At 49.0% G+C, this 21,770-nt stretch overlaps 1 protein-coding gene across 1 annotated transcript in view; it reads left to right on the top strand.

Moving 5' to 3' along the window:
• KIAA0319 (KIAA0319 ortholog) overlaps positions 1-18,405 on the top strand; it is a 90,819-nt gene extending 72,414 nt beyond the window's left edge. Inside the window, 9 exon segments of the mRNA XM_044259989.1 lie at positions 899-1,050; positions 2,837-2,975; positions 3,602-3,761; positions 6,970-7,112; positions 8,867-8,951; positions 8,953-8,978; positions 10,136-10,223; positions 12,093-12,184; positions 15,916-18,405. Coding sequence (XP_044115924.1) covers positions 899-1,050; positions 2,837-2,975; positions 3,602-3,761; positions 6,970-7,112; positions 8,867-8,951; positions 8,953-8,978; positions 10,136-10,223; positions 12,093-12,184; positions 15,916-16,094 — 1,064 coding nt within the window. The 3' untranslated portion in view covers positions 16,095-18,405.
• Positions 18,406-21,770: the final 3,365 nt, after the last annotated feature.

The following is a 21,770-nucleotide window of genomic DNA, read 5'->3' as shown; positions in this document are numbered from 1 at the left end:
TCGGGCTTGTGCAGTCTGCTGCAGTCTGTTTCTGTGGTTTCCAGCCTCCCCGTGGTCCACAGCAGAACTAAGCGTCCTTAACACCAGGTTCTCCCCACAAGTCGTCCCAGAAGGGGCGTGTGGTAAACAGTGTGGAAACTCTGCTAATGATACCAGGTACCTCTGCTCTAACCTCTGGGCTGTTTTCTCTGGAGGAAAGTGACCGGTGATTGGCGGGGTGCTCCTTGCTCCCTTGGATCAGCGTCTGGATATCCTCACCCCATGACTTTTGCTTGACTTGCAAGGGGTCACGTAGGGTCCCAGAGGGCACCTGAACAGGCAGGATTTCCCTCACAGCAGTTTCCCTTGTCCTCACAGTGGAGCTGTGCCTTATTCTGGCCTCCCCTGCACCCCATTCTCTCTGAGGCCCCCCTCTCCTGAGGTGATTATATCAGAAATGGCTCTTACCTTGTTCGTGCTTGTTTAACACCCCATCGGAGGAGTGAAGCCCTGATTATTTTTGACTCAAGTTTTAATGACTTAAGAGGTAGCACTTGTAGAAATAAGTATTTCTGGGGCCAGATAGTGTGGACCAGGACATAATGATTCAGAATATATCTTAAACTAAAATATTTTCACTTTCTGGACCCTGATAAGGAAGGTCATTGTCTCTTTTTCAAAAAGAGGAAAACTGTCGTGGTATTAGAAACCTCCCCAGGGTACAGGCTGCGAAATTACAACCACCCAGAAACCCAGCTTTAAGACAGTCTCGACATGACGGGTGGGAAGCAGTGCCTCTCGGACACTGCGGATCTACACCCGTGCAAGGGGGCGCCGTCGCGGGTGGTCTCTGGCCCACTTCTGCCACCTGCATGTCACGTCCGTCTCTTTGCTTTCGTTTTTGCTGTCTTTGACGCAGCAAGCAACAGCCCTCCCAGAGCTCACGCTGGTGGCCACCGTGTGCGTGTGCTGCCCAGTAACGACATTACCTTGGATGGTTCGAGGTCTACCGACGACCAGGGAGTTGTGTCCTACCTGTGGGTCCGGGACGGCCAGAGCCCAGCCGCTGGGGTGAGTGCTTGACCAGAGTCGTCCCCCTCCCATCATGCGGAATCAGTCTGCTCAGGCTGCTATGAGGAAAGACCACGGACTGGGCGGCTTCCACGACAGACAGACATGTCTCCCAGTCCTGGAGGCCGTGAGGGCCCAAGGTTAAGGCTCAGGACGATTTGGCTGCTGGTCAGAGTTCTCACAGGTGACTTCCTTCTCGCTGTGTCCCCACATGGCAGAGAGGGAGAGCCCTCTGGGGTGTCTCCTTCAAGGACTTTAATCCCGTGGAATCAGGACCCCACCCTGTGACCTCGTGGAACCCTAACTACCTCCTCATGGGCCCTGTTTCGAACACAGTCAGCCACGCCAGCGGCTGGGGCTTCAGCAGATGAGTGTGAAGCCCTGGGCACAGCTCAGTGCTCGGCAGCGTTTCTGTTGGGGCCTCATCTCCCTTTCCGTGCTCCCCACGAATGTGTTTATGCTTCTTGGTTTCCTCGGAGGCCTGGAGGCAGCAAGCTGCTCTTAGATTCAAACAAAGGCTGAAGCCCTCTCTGATGTTTTCCCACCGGACTTTGGGTCGCGTAGGAAACCGTAGCCCAGGGGACTTGGACGTGGAGTGTCCACTGGGACTCATTCTGCTCCTCCGCTTCCCCACTGTTCCTGTTCGGGTCCGAGTAGGTTCTCTCCTTTTCTCCTCATCGTGCCAGATAGATCAGTTGGCCAAGGATTGCCATTCCCATTTCACAAGTACAGGAGGCGTGATGCAGAGATGAAAAATGTCTTGGACAAGGTCAACCTAGTCATGCTTAATCAGACCAGACAGACCCAAGTTTTCGCTCCTGGCAGACATTTCTCCCCATTAGATCTCTCCACTCCTTAGGCTATAAATGTAGGCGCATTTTCATCCATGCTGTTGCTAAGGACTTCAGAGTTGCAGATGTACTCTTGCGCATGCACCAAAGAAGTGGTCGTGGGGGCTGGGGTAACGGTGCCTGCAAGCCTCAGTCAGCCAGGCGTCTCACCCTTGATTTTGGCTCAGGTCATGATCTCAGGGTTGTGAGATCGAGCCCTTTGTCGGGCTCCACACTCAGCAGAGTCTGCTTCTCTGCCTCTCGGTCTGCCCTTCCCCCTGCTCTCGCATGCATGCCCTCACCGTCTCTCTCGAATAAGTAAATCTTTAAAAAAATAAGGGAAATTGTCACAAGGAGGGAACTGAACATGCTTTACGCTTTCCAAAGCACCTCTGGAATGAGTGCTCTTCAGCTAGGGGGGGGATTAGCTTCTCAGGGTGAAGGTTCTCCGTTCAGAGCACGCATTATCTTTGCGTAGGGTCCCCTTCTCTTAGCAAGTGCAGCCCAGGGGCATCCAGGGCTCTTCTCTAATTCTTCGAAGCTGGGAGCCCCCAGGAGCAGAAATACTCTCCTTGGGCTCTTGGGTCATTTGAGAAGGTAAATGGGATACATTAGGAGGGAACCCAAGGTGAGACTATTATAAAACTGTGTTAGGGATGCTTGACCCTCGTGTCAACGGTTTTTCCCTCTGTTGAAGGAACTGAACGATCTGGTAATGGCCGGACGACCCTCCGTAAGCGCAGCGCGGACGTCCCGGCTGAGGAATCTGAGCACCCTGGTGCTTTCTGTGGGAGAGTCGCTGAGGAGCCCCTCTCTTCAGCTGACCCGCCAGCCATCTCCCTCTTCAGCCTGCCCCTTACAGTCATGCACACATGGAAGAGATGGGCCCCCAGGTCTGGGATCAGCAGTGGGCCCGAAGTTGGGAGCGTCGGCTGGCGACTGACATTATTTTGCAGGATGTCATTGGTGGCTCCGACCGCAGCGCGGCCCTACAGCTCACCAGTCTGATGGAGGGCGTCTACACGTTCCGCTTGCAAGTCGTTGACGGTCAAGGGGCCTTGGACACGGACACAGCCACCGTGGAAGTGCGGCCAGGTGTGCCTGGGCTGATGTGCTGGTCTGTAATCTGGGCGGCCTGCTTTCGGGCTCTTTGCAGTGGACAGGGGCCCCCCTGGGTGGGGTGGCCCCCGGGGCTGGCTTTGGCTCCTGGCCAGAGCCACGGCACGGTTTTCCCTCCTGTTCGCTGTTTACTCCCAAAAGACTCAGCCTCCAAACCACAATGGTGAGCTGGGATCTCGTGTCACTTCTGTGTTCCTGTTAGAACACGAGGTGGCCACAGGAGCTTCAGTGTGGGAGCACAGAGGGGGGCACCTCCAGCGAGGGACCCCCATATTTCCCATGTCACTTGGCTAGAGCAGCAGCTGCCGCCGCAGAGCCCAAGGGAAAAGTGTGCAGTGCCCAAATCTCAAGGTAGCCCACAGGCTGTTTAGGTGCCCCTGATTATCTTCCGGGAAGAAATGAATAGACACAGACTTGGGTAAAACAAGGAGAAAGCACTCTCAGACAGCAGCCGCTGTACTGTTTGGTAAACTGAGTCCAACCTTAGTCCTAAGAAGTTACCGGGGATCATTTTAAACTCTTTAAACCCTTGTGCAGGCCTCGCTCCTTACGTTGTCCAGCATGATTTCCAAGCGGAAGCCCCATGTGCTGTCTTTTCCCAGACCCCAGGAAGAGTGTGCTGGTGGAGCTGATCCTGCAGGTGGGCGTGGGCCGGCTGACCGAGCAGCAGCAGGACACCCTCGTGAGGCGGCTGGCGGCCCTGCTGAACGTGCTGGACTCAGATGTTAAGGTTCAGAAGATCCAGGCCCACTCAGACCTCAGGTGTGCGCCGTACGCCTGTCTGGCAGGATCCTGTTTGTTTCCTTTGCTTGTTGTTTTGCACACACTTGTATCTCATCCATACATTCTTCTGCTCAAAGGGCAGCAGGAAGGGTAGTGTCATTCCAGGTCCCTCCTACAAGTCTCAGTAAATGTTGACTGAGCCTGTACCAGATGAAGAAGTGAGCAAACATCAGCCGGAACTGGTCCTTTAACTCTGCTGTCGTTGGAGGTCATGCAGATGGCTGACACAGAGTGTCTCACTGCCCCACGGTCCAGGACTGAGGCTTCTCTCGGCGTGAGAGGAACACTGCTTACCATTGCTGTCTTCTGAGAGTCTAGGAGGCTAAATCTCCAGCCTTATTTCTTTTAAGATTTATCTATTTAATTATGCTTTTATTTTTGAATGCTTATCCAGCCTATGAGTAGTAGGAGAAGGTGGGAGAAGAGAGAGAATATGGGAAAGAAAACCTCCCATTCACAGAAAACCCTTCACTTACTGTCAGCCACTCTGTTTGAGCTGTTTTCTGGACAACTGAAGTTTACTTAGAAAAATACCAAGTTAAAGGAAAATTGTATTTTTTCATAGAACTCTATCAAAACAAATCACACATTTCCCTTACTTACAAAATATCAAACATTGAACGGAACAAGTCTGAAAGTCAACAAAACCAGAGGCTATTTCTTTGAAAAATCAATGGAATTGATAAACCTTTAGCTAGACTGACCAGGAAAATCAATGGAATTGATAAACCTTTAGCTAGACTGACCAAGAAAATAGAGAAGACTCAAATTAGTAAAATCAGGAATGAAAGGGGATAATTCTACCAACCACATAGAAATAAAAAGAATTATTCTATGAGCAATTGCATGTCAGCAAATTAGTTAACCTGGATGAAATGGATGCAGTCCTAGAAAGAAGCAACTAGACCAACTGACTCCAGAAGAAATGAAAAATCTTAACGGACCTGTAGCGAGTGAAGAGATTAAATTAGGAATCAGTAACTTCCTCCTACCAAGCCCAGGACCAGATGGCTTCACTGGTGAATTCTACCAAACATTTAAAGATTTACCACCACTTACACAAGTTCTTCGAAAACATAGAAGAGGAGGGAATACTTTCTAACTCATTCTAGAAGGCCAGTTTTTACTCTGATATGAAAACCAGACAGAAGGGCACCTGGGGGGCTCAGTCAGTGAAATGTCTGCCTTCGGCTTGGGTTGTGACCCCAGGGTACTAGGTCAAGCCCCACGCTGGGCTCCACGTTCTGTGGGGAGTCTGCTTCTCTCTCTGCCTCTGCCCCTCTCCGCTGCTCGTTCTCTCAAGTATATAAAAATCTTTTAAAAAAAAACAACTAAAAATAAAACCAGAGACATTCCCAAGTGGAAAAAAAAAACCACTGACCAATATCCCTTATGAATATAGAAGCAGAAATGCTCAAAAAAATACTTAGAAACTGCGTGCAGCAACGTATTAAAAGAAGTAGACACATGGCCAAGTGGGATTTTTCCCAGGCATGCAGGGGAGGTCAATAAATATAATAAACCCTTTTGTCCTGTAATAAAGGATAAAAGCCATACGATCATCTTAGTAGGCACAGAAAAAAGCATTTGATAAAATCTAGCAGCCTTTCATGCTACAAACACTTGTAGGCTCCTCAAAAGCTGTGTCTCCTCAAAAGCTACATTTACATCCTGACCTCTACTACCTGCGTGAACCTCTGCAGAAACAGGCTTTCTGCAGACGGAGAGAGTTGAGATCAGGTCATACTGCTGTAGGGTGGGTGCTTCACCCAGTGTGACTGTCCTTATAAGAAGAGACTCAGACGCACAGGGAGATGACCACGTGACAACGGAGGCAGCGGTGGGGCGGATGCCTCGGCAAGCACAGATCTGTGCCCACGATCGAGAGCCACGAGAGGGGTGGGGGACAGGTTCTACTCTAGCACCTGCAGAGACGGGATGGCCCTGACAACACCTTGATTTTGAGCTTCAAGGCCCAGAACTACAAATAAGCTTCTGTTGTAACACGCTCTCTAGTTCATGGTACTTTTAATGGCAACCTTGAAAACCAGTACAGATTTGAATAGGAAGGTCTCCAGAGAAGACTTAGGAATGGCTAATCAGCACATGAAAAGGTGCTCTGGATCCTGAGCTATTGGGAAATGCAAAGCGAAACCCCTTTGAGAAGCACCTCACACCCACTGGGATGGCTCTAATCCAGAAGATCAACCAGAACAAACGCTGGTGAGCATGTGGAAAAATCGGAAGCCTCTGCGTTGCTGGTGGGAATGCAGAGCTGGGCAGCCAGTGTAGAAACCAGTGCTGAGCATACTGTGCAGCCCGGCGACTCCACTCCTAGGTCCGTACCCAAGAGGAACGATCAGTGTGTGTCCGCACACAAACTTGCACACCAACATTTACACATTCAGCCAAATCCATACAGCCCAAAAGGGGAGACAGTGTGAACGTCATCAGTGGCTGAACGGGTAAATTCAGTGAGGGATGTTGGTACAATGGACTAGGGTTTGGCATCAAGGGGAAGGAAGTCATGGTGCGCAGAACGACACGGATAAACCGTGAACACCGCATGCTCGCTGGAAGCAGCAGGATGCGGTGCGCCTCGTGTGTGTGTCATTTATAGCAAACACAGCAGAGCGCCTCGTGCGTGTCATGTGTAGCAAGCGCACAGTCAGACTGGGAGAAATGGAGAATGATTTGTTGCCAGAATCCAGAGAGAGGAGGGCATGGAGAGTCACTCCTTCATGGGCACAGGGTTCTGTCCGGAGGGGATGACGATGTTCTGGAGTCACATGGCGGCCATGGTGGCCCAATGCAGTGAATATGCGAATGCCGCTGAGTAGTACCATTAGCAGGGCGAGGGTCAGTGCAAGTCAATCCTGTCTCAGCCCAAGAGAAAAGTTGATGTTGTCCAGAGTGGACGGCTGAGTCTCTTTCCACACACCAGCATATCGCCCTGTTAATCTAGCGATGTGTCTGTCACCCGGTGACTAGACAGCTCTGGGAATGAGGAGTCTGTATTCGTGAATAAACACGGATCAGTTCCATGGCCTACGAGAGATGACCTGTGTCCTTGCCCACCCACCCAGCTGGGGCAGTCAAGACCCTCACTGGTCAGAGGGCCAGGGCAGACCTGTCCTTTTGGCCGCCACCTGACCGCGTGGCTGTCCTCTCCCCTTGTCTTCTGCAGCACCGTCATTGTGTTTTATGTCCAGAGTGGGCCGCCTTTCAAGGTTCTCAAAGCTGCTGACGTGGTCCGAAATTTGCGCAGACGGCTCTCAAAAGAGAAGGCTGATTTCTTGCTTTTTAAAGTTCTGAGGATCGACACAGCAGGTGTGTGTCCTATGGGAATGTCTCCTATGGGAATTCCTATGGGAATTCTTTTAGGGGCCAAGTAATATAAATATTGGCTGTCTATTCAGAACTGGGTGGCGCTGAGCAAAACATCCCATCAAATTCACTGCGTCGAGAATCTTACAGAAACCTAAATGCCCATTGAGGTTGAAGTGGCAGATTTCTCGGGGGAGGGGATCTAAGATCTGTTTGCAGTCTGACAGGACAGAGGTGAGGTCACATAGTCTTTTTGGACTGACTGGGCATGAAGTCCAATATTGATTTAATTAGAAATTAAATATTGAACTTCGTTCCTCCAAGAATATGCCTATGAGATAATTCCTCTGGGAATATTGTAAAAGCATCAGACTTAGCCTTGCCAGGCATGGCTAAGTTTCACTGGCATGGAAAGAGGAGTGAGGTGTGACCATGTTCACATTAGTGTCCAGAAGCATGTTGTACGTCTAGTTCTACGGTGGGCTTCCTCCAACATGTTTGCCAACTGCTCTTTGTTTCTGAGGGAAGCAAGACCAAAGTGGTCATGGGTGGGTTTTTAAAACAATACTCCAGATAATGGTCATTGTCAGAAATTTCATATTTAAGCATTCAGGACAGTGGTAAAGACAGTGTTACAGGCCGGCGAAGCTGTGTTCATACAGTTTTTCTGCTGGACCGTACACTGGTGTGACAGTGGTGTTTCGTAGACTGCTGGACATGCAGGGTGACTTCAAGTGCCTTCCGCTGTGCCTCCGTCTAAGCCCCTTGCTTGCTCACCTGTCCTGGCACCAAAGTGATTCATTGGGTGTAGTCAGAAATGTGGTCTTGGTCCAAGTTCTCAGTCACGACCTTATAAGGAACGTGAATCCCTCATGATGTTGAAGCGGCCGTTCCAGCGGGCGCCGCGGACTGTGAGCATCACGAGAGACATGCGATGTTGGGCAGTACAGTGTAGCTTGTGTCAGACCGTCCAGAACCGACATGCACAAGGTTAACATACACTAACGTAATTTTTAAAATAATCCCTTTTTCCTAACTACAGAAGTAATGCCTTATTTATTATAGGAAATTTGGAATCCAGAAAGGCAAAAAACTTAAACAATTCTCTAGGTTCTTGGGCCTAGAATCCCCCCCCTCCAAACCTAACTCTTGTTAGTATCTGATGCATTTCCTTCCGGTTCGACCATCTCTGGAAACATGTGATACAATCAGGATAATGGATAAATATGTTTAATCTGTTTTTTAACCTCAAATCAAATCTCGATCATTTTTTTCAAATCTTTGACGATTTCTTCCTCAGTAGGGTACTTAGGCTGTAGAGACCTCCATCCTGGGCGTGGTCAGGCTGTCCTCTACTCGGGGACTTAAGGCGGATTATAAATAATGCTCTAAGTGTAGACAAATCTTTGTGTATATCCCCAATTATTTTCTTAGAATGTATAAATTCTTAGCATGTATCTTTCTTAGGCCAGAGACCATCTTTCTTGGTCACACTTGGACCAGTGTGAGGTCCAGGGAAAAATGTATTGGCTACATTTTTAAGGCCTTTGTCACCTGGTGTGGATTGTTTTTTTTCTTTTTCTGCCATTTGTTTCCTGATGGGAGAGACCCCCTGGACCCCCTCTAGGCCATAGAGTCTCTTGACTCGGCAAGATGTGTCTGTTGGGGCCGAGCTAATGCAGAACCACAGCAGGCAGAAGTTAGGCCCCGCTTCTGCCCGCCGCTGCGCTGGCCTCAGCTGCGCCCACCTCTTGCAGGCTGCCTTCTGCGGTGCTCAGGCCACAGCCACTGTGACTCCTTCACGAAGCGCTGCATGTGCTCCCAGCTGTGGATGGAGAACCTGACTCCAGGATGGGGAGAGCAACTGCGGTGAGTCCCGGGCAGGGACAGCTGTGGCTGAGGAGTGTGATGACACGGCCTTTTGCAATACCAGAAAAATCTGCCCCACTCTGCCACTGTAAACCTTCCGCTCTCCTCACCTGAAGCCAAGGAGGAGAGAGTTAAGATCCTCCCCCACACCTACCATGCCTGTGGACCAAGGCTTTTCCGTAAAACTTTTTGATAAGGAAACCCCCCCTGGGCAGAGCACAATTGGCTAACTGCCCCAGCATTGCCGAGAGTGTTGCTTTGTGCCCCTGGGGCCGTTTTCTGGGTCCCCTTGCCTTGGCGTGGGCTCCGTTGGCCTTTTGGTGAAGTGTTTCCTGGTGTGGGCCTGTTGGACGTGGATGAACAGCAGAATCAGGCCCACTCCTCCGGGATGTCTGCCCGGGCTGCACCAACAATGGGAGCCTCCGTCTCCGCTGGCCCCACCGGTGCCCTGATGTGTCCTCTGGGGAGGAATCCATTTTAATGCCAGTCTATTTCCAAGAGTAATTTTGTTGCCTTAGGAATCCGGGTTGGACGTATATGGCTGAGAAATTTGAAAATAGCCAGCCCTTGGATCGTTTTTCCAAGGAGCAGATATTTAATGGAGTTAATCCTTTGTCTTTGGGCCCTTGGCTTCTCTGTCCCGAATTGCTGTTGCAAAGCTTTTTACACTGGATTTGTACGAGAATGTGGGTGGAATACAGATCAGATAGTTTCTGAATTACTGTCTGGCTCTGAAAAGTGTCTTCATGTCCTAGGCAGCCAGACAGATATTTTATTTGCCTGTTTAAAAACTGAGCCAGAGCTATTTTGGTGGGGAGAACTGTGTTTTTTGTGATTATGGAATTAATATTTTGGTGTGTCATACATGGTTGTTCACAGCATACATTTTAATTCATTTGGTTTTGACAATTCTGTCCTTAAGTCAGCATGAGATATACCCCAGGATGTCCCCGACCCAGTTGGACAAAAGTAGGGTACTTTTAAGTTGTTCCTGATTTGTTTATACTGTACCTTGTTTATGCCCTGTAGCCAGACCAATGAGTCCACAGATGGCCTTTGGTCGTAAGAACTCGCTAATATACATCGTGAAACACGGAAATAAAGTTGTTTTGTGAACAGTGAGTAACCGTGTCTGCTCTGGCTTTCTTGTTTTCCAGAGTGGAGTGTGTTCTACGTGGCAGCGTTGGCTCTCACAGTCCTCGGGCTGACGGGGGGCATGCCCTGGCTTTGCCTCTACTGCAGGAGGTACATGACCGCTCCTTTTTTCATGGCCCTGGGATAAAGACACACCAGGAAATGGGACTCGACAGCTGTAGTAGCCTTTGCTTGGGTTTGTTAAGCTACTGAACCATTTGACAATCACTTTTACATGAAGACAAACTAGCCTTTCAGAGTCCTTTATAAGGGGGCCTTGCTGACTCAGTTGGTGGAGCATGGGACTCTGGATCTCAGGGTCATGAGTTCAAGACCCACGTTGGGTGTGGGCCGGATAAATGCAATAATCCAGAGGCCATTTTTCCTTATGCAGCTTTCCTCTTCCCTGCAAGGCTCAGGGATTCTGTATCAAGTCTAGTGTTATTTTCTTTGTCTCACCTTTGTTAACTGAGACACTCCTGGAGTAGCCCATCAGCCCTCAGGAGAGGGAGGAGTTCTAGAAGCGTACAATGCAAATTTAGATTTTGCTTCTAATGTGTGACGCAACAGTGGACTCTATCTCAATCCTATTGAATAAATGCAAAACTTTAATCCAGGCAGTAGGATTACGGAAGAGGAGTTTTGCTTTAGGTGTTTCCTTCTTCCTTTTTTGGGGGTGCTGACCTCCGAGAAGCCTCTGAGCCGTTTCCTGGTCTGAATCTTCAAGAACCCTGTGCCCAGCCCTCTGTGAGGAGATTTGTAGGGACAGTGATTTCTCAAGTCCCGGGAAGACATCCTACACAAAACACCACCATCCTACACAAAACATTAAGTGCTCTCCAAAGAAGATAATGATTTTAAAAAATTGATGCGATCATAATTAATAGTTATATTTTGAAACTGCTCATATTATCGTCTTGGTTTTATTTGTGATTGCTTTCCCTATGGTGATCCCAATAGTGAATCGCAGAAGGCTGGGGAGGGGGAACACAGGCACTCAGAGGCCTAAATCCCAGGAAGCTTTCTAGAGCCATTTGGGACCATGGGCGCCCTGCTGTGCTTTACTTCCAAAGTTCTGCAAAAAACAAAAATAAATGAAAAATTTAAAAAATACACATTCTGCAGTTATGTGGCCATACGTATTAGGCAGATGACCGTGATGATGAAGAAAGTGTTTAACTGTGGCCATTTTAAGTATTAGTAAGTGATATTAAGTATCTGCCATTCTCTCTCAGCTGTGTGCTCTCTACACTATTCAGTCCTCCCAACAGCCATGCAAAAGGGGACTGTTTTTACTCCCATTTTACCGGTGGGAACCTGCAGTCACAGCTGGTGAGCACTCAGTCAAGGCTTAGGGGCCCATGCTCTTAGTCACCTGCCTGTGGAAAACTGTCCTCAGCATAACCTCCCCACGGCTTTGAGGTACATTTTCACATAATCCCCTGAAGCTCAGGATGACACACAAAGGACCAGCCCAGTTGTTCTCATGCGTTGTGGAAAATGAAATCCTGGGTTGTTGCCACTTAATTTGGGGAATCTGCTCTATTTCTGGTTGGTTGATTTGTTACCCCCTGCTTGCTAGTTTCCTGCATCTTTGGATCTTCTAGGCCAGTATAGGTTCAGGGGGCTAGTGTGGGCATCCAGGTTCCTCCGAGTGAAGAATCACTCACGGGAAAGCTCGCTGTGCCAGCCCGAAGATGCTGAGAGGACGGCCCTCGGGGGCCCCGGCCCATCAGCCCTGGGCTTAGCCGGGAGCCCGCAGGGGGGTGGGCGCCGGGGGTGTGGCCGTGCTGCTCCTGTGTGTGTTCAGGACCCGCGCGGTGCCCCAGGTGCCCGGAGCGCAGACCTGGCCGCGTGCGCACCGCGTTCCCACCGGCGCCGAGCCCTGCGTTCTGAAGGCCGAGCGTTTCCTCTACTGTGTTAACTCCTGGCTCCCGGTTCCCTAAGAATCTGAGTCGAGCTTTTTGTTGTTCCTTTCAGATGAAAAAGGACTAAAATAAGAAAGAAAACCAAGTATACCATCCTGGACAGCGTGGACGAGCAGGAGAGAATGGAGCTGAGGCCCAAGCGCGGTAAGACGGCCTGCGGGGTGCTCCCCAGGGCCTTGAGCCGACTGGGGGCGGGCGCCCCTGAGCGCTGCCTTGGTGGGAGGCGCAACGACGGGCCGGAGCCGGCAAGTTAATGGGGAAGGAACAGTGAGTCTGAGCTTCTGGGGAGAAAACCCTACATCTAGCCCATGGACAGGCGATGGGAAGGCGTAGTAGTATCCAAATTCCACGAGATTTTGGTGACGCACTTAGAGGCCTTACCGAGTGAGAGACCGAGAGGCCTCGCGCCCGCTGAGCCCCCATTGAATGCCCGCAGTCAAAGACTGCTTTTCCAGCAGGTTTTTCTCTCGTGGTTGGGGTGTGGGGTGTGTGACAGCGTTCCACACCAGCTCGCCTCTGAACACTGTGCCCTGCGGGTCTGCTCCCCGAGAGATGCGCCCAGATGACAGGCAGGCTCTAGCTTGGAGCCTTGCCCTTAGCGGACTAGCCAGACGCGGGTGAACCCCAGCTTCCACACAGCATGTCGCCACAAAACGCACAGACCCCGATGCTCCAAGCCACCTCCCGGCCACCCCGCGAGCTTTCTGGCTCTCCTTCATTAAGAACCCTTCCTGGCCCTCGGAGGCTGCTTAGCACTCGCTTGTACAGGTCCTTCATAATCTGCATTTGTAACTACATTCTCACAGAGGGACATAATCACTTTCCAAGTTGTGAGATGCAAAACGTTGTCTGCTCGTGGACACCGAGTGAGGCCCAGGGAGGAGCACAGAGCCCCGGCCCGAGAGGGTGATCCCGTAGCAGCCTGGACAGGACTGGCCAAGCACCGAGGTCTGCGTGCCTGACGTCCGGGGAGTGTGGCCGGGGGCTCTGGCAGGGAAATGGACACGAGGACACACCTGATGAGTGCACCTGTGCGTTCGCCTCTCATCACATCATGGGACACCAGCTTTATACAGCGGCTTTAGACCTAAGAGCTCAGAGTGCTTGATTTTTTAAAAAAGATGATTTATTTATTTATTTGAGCCAGAGACCAAGAGAGGAATACAAGCGGGGGGAGTGGGAGAGGGAGAAGCAGGCTTCCCGCTGAGCAGGAGTCCAATGCAGGGCTCGATCCTAGGACCTTGGGATCATGACCCAAGCCAAAGGCAGATGTTTAACCAGCAAGCCACCCAGGTGCCCATTGTTAACACCAGTTTCGAAAGAAAGAGTGGTTTGTGGGTACAAGTCCTTCAGAGTTTCATTCATCACAGCCTTTAGGTCAAAACAAAGTACTGGGGTGCCCAGGTGGCTCAGTCAGTTGGTTAAGTATCCAACAACTCCTTGTTTTGGCTCAGGTCATGATCTCATAGTCATGGGATTGAGCCCCACATCAGGCTCGGCTCAGCTTGGAGTCCGGTTTAGATTTTCTCTCTCCCTCTCCCTCCTGATCGTGCGTGCTCTCTCTCTCTCATAAATAAATAAAATCTAAAAAACAAAACAAAAACACAACAAAGGAAGTACTGACAGCATGCATTAGACCATCTGTGAAGTGGGGGATCTTCTTCCCTATGAAAACACTTTCATGATATGGAAATGCTCAGCCATGGGGATGTTTAGGCATTAGTTCAGCTAAAATGCACATGGGTGTCCTCATTAACCTCTGGAGACCCCTATTACTAAATTAGTACTTGCTCTAATATTAGCTAGTGATCCTTCTTTAGCTATGGTGTCAGTACAACCTGAAAGCCACACACTTGGGTCAACCTCGAGCCCCAAGGCCATCACTGCGATCTGGTTCCACTGTCCTTCACGCATAGCAGGTGGTGAATAAATGTTTTAATATAAAAATAAGTATAAATCTAGCCTTTAATATATAACCATAGAGCAAAGATGCCTCACCTGCCATCAGTGCCGAGTTGCCAAAAACAGAGTTTATATTAGAATTAATTTTATCTATGTTTTGTTACTGTTGTTTGTATTTTTGGATAGAATGCTTTAGTTAATCAGTACCACTGGAAATTTACATTTTTCTTACATGAACTGTGTTTACATAAGACAGTGCAAAACTCCCTTCGTTTAGCAGTAAAATGGCTCTTTTGCAAATCTGCGGGGACTGATTTCTGACATAAGAGCAAAACAGCTTAACTGCCATTTGCAGGAAAGTGATCTCAGACCCACAAAATTAATGAAGTAGAGTCAACTTCCAAAACTTCCACACAGGAAAGCTTTAAGGAAAATAGCTATCTCTAGAATTCTCTGCTGTAAAATAAAGGTTGAATAGCTACCTCAAGTTTAACTATGATTTCAAAAATTTTAGGAAAACCCTGAGTCAAAGAAATTCAAGAAGGAAGTTGATCATTTTCATTTGAGTATTTTTTCCTACCATTGCTAAGTTCCCCAACATCGTTTAGGGTCCAAATGACAGAAATTACCCTCAGTATCTTCTGGGCCTTCCTTTCTTCGGCCAGTTGCCCCATTTGTTCCAACACATTCAGCATTTAAACCTTCAGGGCTTCTCATTGTAAACACAGATATTCCTACTTGAACAGAAATAAATGAACTTTTCACCGGTCAGCATGGAAAACTAACCATCCCCGGCCCTCGGGATCATGACCCAATCCAAGGGCAGATGATTAACAACTGAGCCACCCAGGCGCCCCTCAGCCCACTTTCAGGTTGCATTATGTCACCCCCTTCCTCCTAGAGTAACCTCGTCCTGCTCATGTCCCAACCCCCATTCTTCTTCCTGCCGGGCTCTGAACCTATTGTTGGTGCCTTGTTCCCACTCGACCCACCCTCTCGCCTAGTCTCTTGTCCCCTCTCCCTAACACTCTCATGACCCCTTCAGACCCTCAGGATCTCAGAGCACTAACCAGCTGTTTCAGGCGTACTACATCCTGCTCCAAGCACATTACCCATTTAATCCCAGGGCGGCCAGCACCTCTGAGACATGTACTGTGATGATCCCCAGTTCACAGTGGAGGAAACTGAGGCATAGGAGAGTTAGCCACTGGCCAGGAGTGATGGAGCCAGCGAGGGCCCGGGGCAGGTAGGGCCAGGCCACCTGCTTCTCCCGGTATTTCTGGTGCCCCTCAGCACACTTCACACCCTCCCTGGTTCTCCTCTTCAAATCCCGGCCTGAAGAAATGCCGGCCGATTGGTGTGCACTTATCTGTTCTTGATCCCCATGAAGTTGATTTTTCAACATTTCTTGCCTATTTTGAACCCTCTTCTCATGAGTCTTTGTCTTAAACCCTTAGCTAGATACTATAAATTCTCTGAGAGCAGAGGTCACGTCTTACACCACTTCTGTCTCTTAGTTTGACCACAGGCAATCACATATTCTACCCAAAATATTTTGATGGAACCGAATCGTAAAACCCTAACAGCTCTCACTTAGTGAGCGCCTTCTGAGTGCTAGCTGCTGGGCCTCAGCTTCACTTACACTGTTTCACGGAGTCCACACCCTGAACCCATGGAGTGTGTGCCTGCCGTCTCCCAGTGTTGATGGTGCTGGAGACTGAAAGCCCAGAGAGGTTAGGTACCTTGTCCAGCACCACACAGCTAGCCGGTAAGTGTCAAAGCTTGGGCTCAAGCTCAGGGCTGACTCCAAAGCCCCTGTTGCTGCTCACCAAGGCCTCCAACCCCTGCCATGTTGTGAGTGTTGCTTTGAAGGTGCAGAGAGCACAGCTGGGTGCATGGGACCTACGACCAGAACAGCAGCTGGGAGTGAAAAGGCCGTTTCCCCCATGATGCATCTGTCTGCTTCTCCCCAGGTATTAAACACCGAAGCACGGAGCACAACTCCAGCCTGATGGTGTCCGAGCTGGAGTTTGACAGTGATCAGGACACCATCTTCAGCAGAGAAAGGATGGAGAGAGGGAATCCAAAGGTTTCCGTGATTGGGTCCCTCAGAAATGGCGCTCCCTTCAGCTATTGCTCAAAGGACAGATAAGGAAGCAGCTGTAAACTCAAAGGTTACCCACAGGAATCCCTGAATCCAGGACTGGTGAATGGGAGTTAACACACAGAGCTGACTCCCGTGAGAATTGTGCATTAAGGTCCTGGATGTGTGTCCCTGTGTTTAAAAGATCTGTTTTCTTGGAGCATTTGAGATATGAAACAAAACATTAACGTTGCTCTTTTAGCAGAGATGCTTGCTGATAGGGATACAGTTTGGGTGAGATACGAGGTATGTACTTAAAAGAGTTTGTGCTTTGTAGCTGGCACAGTGTTTATATTACCTTTGTGAAAGTAAGGATGGACACCTGCGTCTATCTGCAGACCTCTAGATAAGTTAAACACATTTAGAGAGGGTTCATTTCTCTTGGGAGCTGTGATCGCCTTCAAGGACGACTTTCCAGACATGGTTTCTGTGGTCGGGCCCCCACAGTCCCAAGGCTGCTGTGTCCGTTAACAATAGCTTATTGGAGGTGTGGGTTGTCTTCTGTGTAGCAAGTTTTCTGTGCTGACCGAGACATCCGAACAGAATAGAAACCCCCAGGACCTTTATTCTTGGCTATGGCCAACCACTGTTTCTGTGTCCTCTGTGGACAGCAGCTCCTGGGAATCCGAGAGCTGAATGAGAATCACAGGACGAGGACCAGAGGCACAGAAAGGGATGTGGGGGCTTAATGACCTGTAGGTTGAAAGTGGAAGGTTGCATGGCAACATTCTTTACCTTTTCTTTTTTCTAGACAAAAAAACTACCCTGAAGCCTCTCCTAGCCCCAGTGTACATTAGACATGATAAAAGTGATTATTAACTGTTGGAGCATTTATTGAGTATGTCCACAGGCCGTTCATTTGGATTGCCATAGATGGGAATAATGACTCAGCAAATTTGTACATAGTCTCAGAATCAGAAATATAGTCTGTCTTAATTAGGATGGTATGTTCATGATCATTGGCCTACAGGTTCTTTCCGTGGTAACAAATTGACATAGACATTCACTTCATATGTTTAAAAAATACATTAAACTTTTTTTTAACCAAATCTTATTTGAAATGTATGGGGGGAAAAACCATCCCCAATCACAGAACGCCACAGAGCAGTGACCTGGGGTGAACCGTAGCCTACGGAGGTGGCTGGCTCATAGTGGTTCTCTACCCAGCCTTAAGGTGGGTTCTCTCCCCAGCCAAGATGGGCGGCCCGGGAGGGGCCCATTGGCATTCTCTGGAGAGATTAGAGGAGAGGTGGGGCCCATCACAGATCTGAACCCGTGTTGTGGCCTCAGGCGGGAACACACCTGAGGAGTATCCTGGTGCACAAGTTTCTGTGAAACTGGGATGGCTTTACCACGATTAAGAGGAAAGGCAAGAGGATTAAACGACCTGCGTTAAACCATCAGGGTGGGAACAAACGAGAAGATAGTTCCTGTGGGTCCCTGAACGAAGTGAAGCTTGCAAATGCTTTGGTTCTCTCTGGTCGTATTTATCCTAGTGAGATCATCTTGTTTGCAGTTTTGTACTTTCTGGTGAACGGCAGAACTAAACAGTGTGTAAAACTGTTTTATTTAAAAAAATAACTCCTTTGCTTAGGTTTCCTCTTTCCGCATTGTTAGTTCAGTCTGCTGACTGGGATGGGTGATGTTTTTTTACACCAGAATTTATCTTCATAAACTTAGTATCTGGAGTGCCTCGTGAGCAGAGTTGGGGTTTTGTGCACCACCAGGACTTTGTGGCCTCAAGGACTGCAGAAGAGGAGGGGGATGGAGTGTAGTGGTGAAGGGGGGGCGAGCGTGTGCTCAGTGTTTATGTGAGGAATTCACGTACTAGAGATGCCCAGCGGGTCCTCACAGTCAGCCTTGGAAAGTAGATGTGATTATTCTCATGTTGCAGGGAATGACCTGGAGTCCCAGAGAGGTTAAGTACCTTGTGCAAGTTCAGGTCTGGGAACCGAATGCAGGTTTTCTAAGCTGTCAAGCCCCTGCTTTTCACCCTCCTCCCTGACTACACAAGGACCTCCCGCCCTCAGCTGGTGGACAGCAAATTCTGGCAGGCCTTTTGGACCATTTGTTCTAGGACCCAGAGGACTTCCTTCAGACAGTGGAGAACACAGGACACAGAGAAGCCTCCCTCGTCCCTCCTGCGGAATCACGCCCTGAGCCGTGGCTCTGGGTTGCCGAGTGCCGCTTCTGCCTCCCCTGGCCTCGCTTCCCGCACAGGCGCACGCGGACCTCAGGGGCACAGGAGCCGTCTGCCCTCCCGTGGTGCATCCCCAGGGCCAGCGGGCGGGGAAGGTTCTCCATCACTTGGAAGGAGAGGGCTGCCCACAAGACCCTAACAGTGCGAGAGGATGTGACCCGGGGGCTAAGAGGCCAGCAGGTTTGTGATGGAAGACCCCGCAAGGCGTGCAGCACAGGAGGCTCGCCAGCCGGAGAACGGGGGTCCCGGACCGTCCAGGCCGCCCTGTGCTGTACGTTATTTCCCGGGTCAGACCAGGTCTTAATGGCAGGAAAGCACATAGGAGACTAAATCAGTTGTATTTCTGTAACGCCACCTCGGAGCTGGCAGGGTACTTCATGCCTCCTGTGGGGGGCTCCCCTCGGTGGGAGTCGGCCAGCTGGCCCACGACCTGTCCTGTGCAGCCCATGCTCCAGTGGCCGTTTTCACGCTTCCGAATGGTTGGAGAAGTTATAAGGCTGTTGGGAGACTTCGGTGTGCGCCAAGAAAGCCATGGCGGAAGGCGCGCCCCTCGCTCCTGCCTCTGCGGACATCAGAGGAGCAGGTCCTGGCCCTTCGCAGAACCATGTGTCCAGGCCCACAGCACTTCCTACCTCCCTCAACGCGCTCAGCTCGCAGTCTGCTTGAGAGTCTCTCTCTGTCCCTCCCCCTTGCATGTCCGCTCCCTCTTTCTCTCTCCTAATAAATACATCTTTGCCAACAAAACAATGCTAGTCATTCCAGCAGGGGCGCCGGCGGGGGCTGGCAGTGTTCTGTTTCTTGCTCTGGGCACTGGTGACGAGGTGTCCTCAGCTTGTGAAGATTCCGTAAGTTGATCACTTACTCACTTACGTACTCTTTCTGGCATGCGTGTTACAGTGAATGAAATTTTAAAAATTTTAAATTTAAATTCAATTTAAATTTAAATGGTTAATTGTTAACTTATACTGCATTATTAGTTGCAGGGGTGGAATGTAACGATTCATCAGTTGCACATAACGCCCAGTGCTCATTACATCCAGTGCCCTCCTTCATGCCCGTCACCCAATAGTAAGAAACCTTGCTGAGTGATTTCACTTCCAAAGCCAACTACATATAAAGGGAGAGCACGGGGGCATTTCCTTGGTGGTGGTGGTGGGACAGTTCTGTATCTTGATTGTGGCGGTGGTGACACAAACCTTCCTACTGATGGGGTTAAGTTGGGTAATGTACACATTCACGAAAGGAGTGTACAGAGCACTGGGAATGCTGGCCTGTATCAGCAGGATGATACTGATGTCAGTTGCCTGGTAGGAGTTATGTACGGTGGTGAGCCCTGGGGGAAGAGGGAAGGAGGGCATAGAGGAATCCACCGCTTCCGCAACCTCCCATGAGCTTGTAAGTATTTCAAGATCAAAAGTTGGAAGATGCTGAGGGGAAACAGCCAGCTTCGTGATCAACAGTGCCATACTAAAAGTTCTTCCATTAAAGTCAGCAACAATGACAACCAGGATTTCTCCAATGGAGGAGTCTCTCTTTTTGCGGTGAGTTTAGGGAATGGCCAAATTTCTTGTATTTGAAGCCTACTTAGCTTTGTCACCTCTGTCCTGAAGGTGACAAGCCCAGAGTTGCAGGCCCAAGGTCTTAGCACAACAGGAAGAAATCAGTCTTGCCTAATCTGACACAATACCTGTGAAAACCATGTCCCCTTCATCACCAGGACAGGGGATTTGTCTATGGCCTGCATTGTGGCAAGTCCTTCCCAGTTAGCTGAAAAAAGGGATGGATGATAAGTAAATCTTCAGACTGCCAACTTCCAAACACATTTCCACTCATTTATACATACCACATGAAAACAGAATATGCTGGTAGCCTTTCAGCGCCCTTAGATGAAGCAGAACCTGCTGTTTTTCAGGAGAGGTTTCCCAGACTTCATCAATGAAAACCAGGCTAATTTGCTTTTTAATTTGTTGCAGGCTAAACTAAGAATGAAAATGTAGCATTTACATTTACTGATAGAGAATGGAAGAAATAGGAGGAAGACGAAAGTAACACTTGTTTTAAAGCAGAGGCCTAGGCCAAGTATGTAAAGAACCCTCGAGTTGAGAGGTAAGTGGATAACCTGGTAATCAAGTAATTTTAAAAATCAACAGCAGGTTCAGCAGAACAGTAGGCATCGTCTACATAGAGCAGGCCTTCCTGGGTTCTTTGATTCCCACATTCAGTGCCCTTCATGCATTTTCTGACCCTGTCCCATTGTTGAGAAGAGGAGTGTGAAATGCAGATTCTGGCGTCTTGAGAGTCTGACCGGCTTCCCTCCTGCATGTGGAAGGAGCCGGTGTACTTCCATTCAGACATTCCTTTCAAGGTTTCTCACCCATATAAATTTGTTGGAGTTTTTGGCTTCTCCTTTCAATTGGTTATAATGCCCTTACCAGCTTCCTCAATAATGAGTTAAATAAAATACTTACCACAGATTCCTTTTTTAAAAAACCAAACCAGGTGAAAAGAAATGCACGAACTCAGTGGAATGGCAGAGGGAAACACATATCCAGTGGCACAGTTCTTTCTTCCAGTGAAAAGCTTAATGATAAAAAATAATGAACACTGAGTGAAAATATAGGATACATTGTTAAAATAACTAACAGTGGTTATATCCAAATAGTAGGATTTCAGGGAATTTCTTCCTCATAATTCTCTTTATCAGAAAAAACTCAAACTTGAGGAAAAGTACATAATGGACAACAGTGGAATGAGTAGAAATTTGAGAAAGCTGGAGAATGCCCCTTTCTCACACTTACAAACCATGTAAATTTTCAGTCTGATTCAGCAAACATTTACTGAGCACAAACCATGGGACAGATCTTTGTGAAGATGCTAGGGTACAGAATTTCACATGCAGGCTCCTGGCCCACAGCATTCACTGACCAGCAGCTCTCTGGGGAGGGAGCACTATTTATACCTGCAGGAGAGGAAGAATAATTTTCCTTCTACCCTTCTGAGTTCTTGGCTAAATAAAAGCTAGAGAAAACAAAACAAAACAGGAGCTTATTACCACGTATGCCTCAGGTGTACAGGAGAGATGCCCAGGAAAGAATGAGGAACTCAGAGAGGCAGCTTGAAACTCTGGCTGATGTAGCGTCCTCAACAGTACATTTGTGGAGAAAAGACAGGACAGAGGAAAGCATTTGTAGGCTTTCAAGGGCTGAGACAAAAGCCAGTTGGTAAAATCTGTCCTGTAGATTCCTTTAGTGTCTCTCCAGGCCCACAGCGTCTAGAGTTGTCACTGGGGATCAACATTTATCCTTCCTACTGCAGGGGTGGGGGCACCTGTGTAAATTAGGTCCTGCTTTTAAGAAAGTAGGAGGAGGGCAGAGAGCTTTTCTGGTATCTGTTTCTTTTAGACATCTTCAGCTCATGGTAATTGCTATACCAAAGCAGCATACTTTGGGATAGCATATTCTGCTGTTCTTCATGCATATGTGAAC

This window comes from Neovison vison, chromosome 1 (assembly GCF_020171115.1).
Source record: "Neovison vison isolate M4711 chromosome 1, ASM_NN_V1, whole genome shotgun sequence".
Classification (NCBI taxonomy): domain Eukaryota; kingdom Metazoa; phylum Chordata; class Mammalia; order Carnivora; family Mustelidae; genus Neogale; species Neogale vison.
Note: the sequence above shows the minus strand (reverse complement) of the source record. Positions and strands in the feature narration are given on the sequence as shown.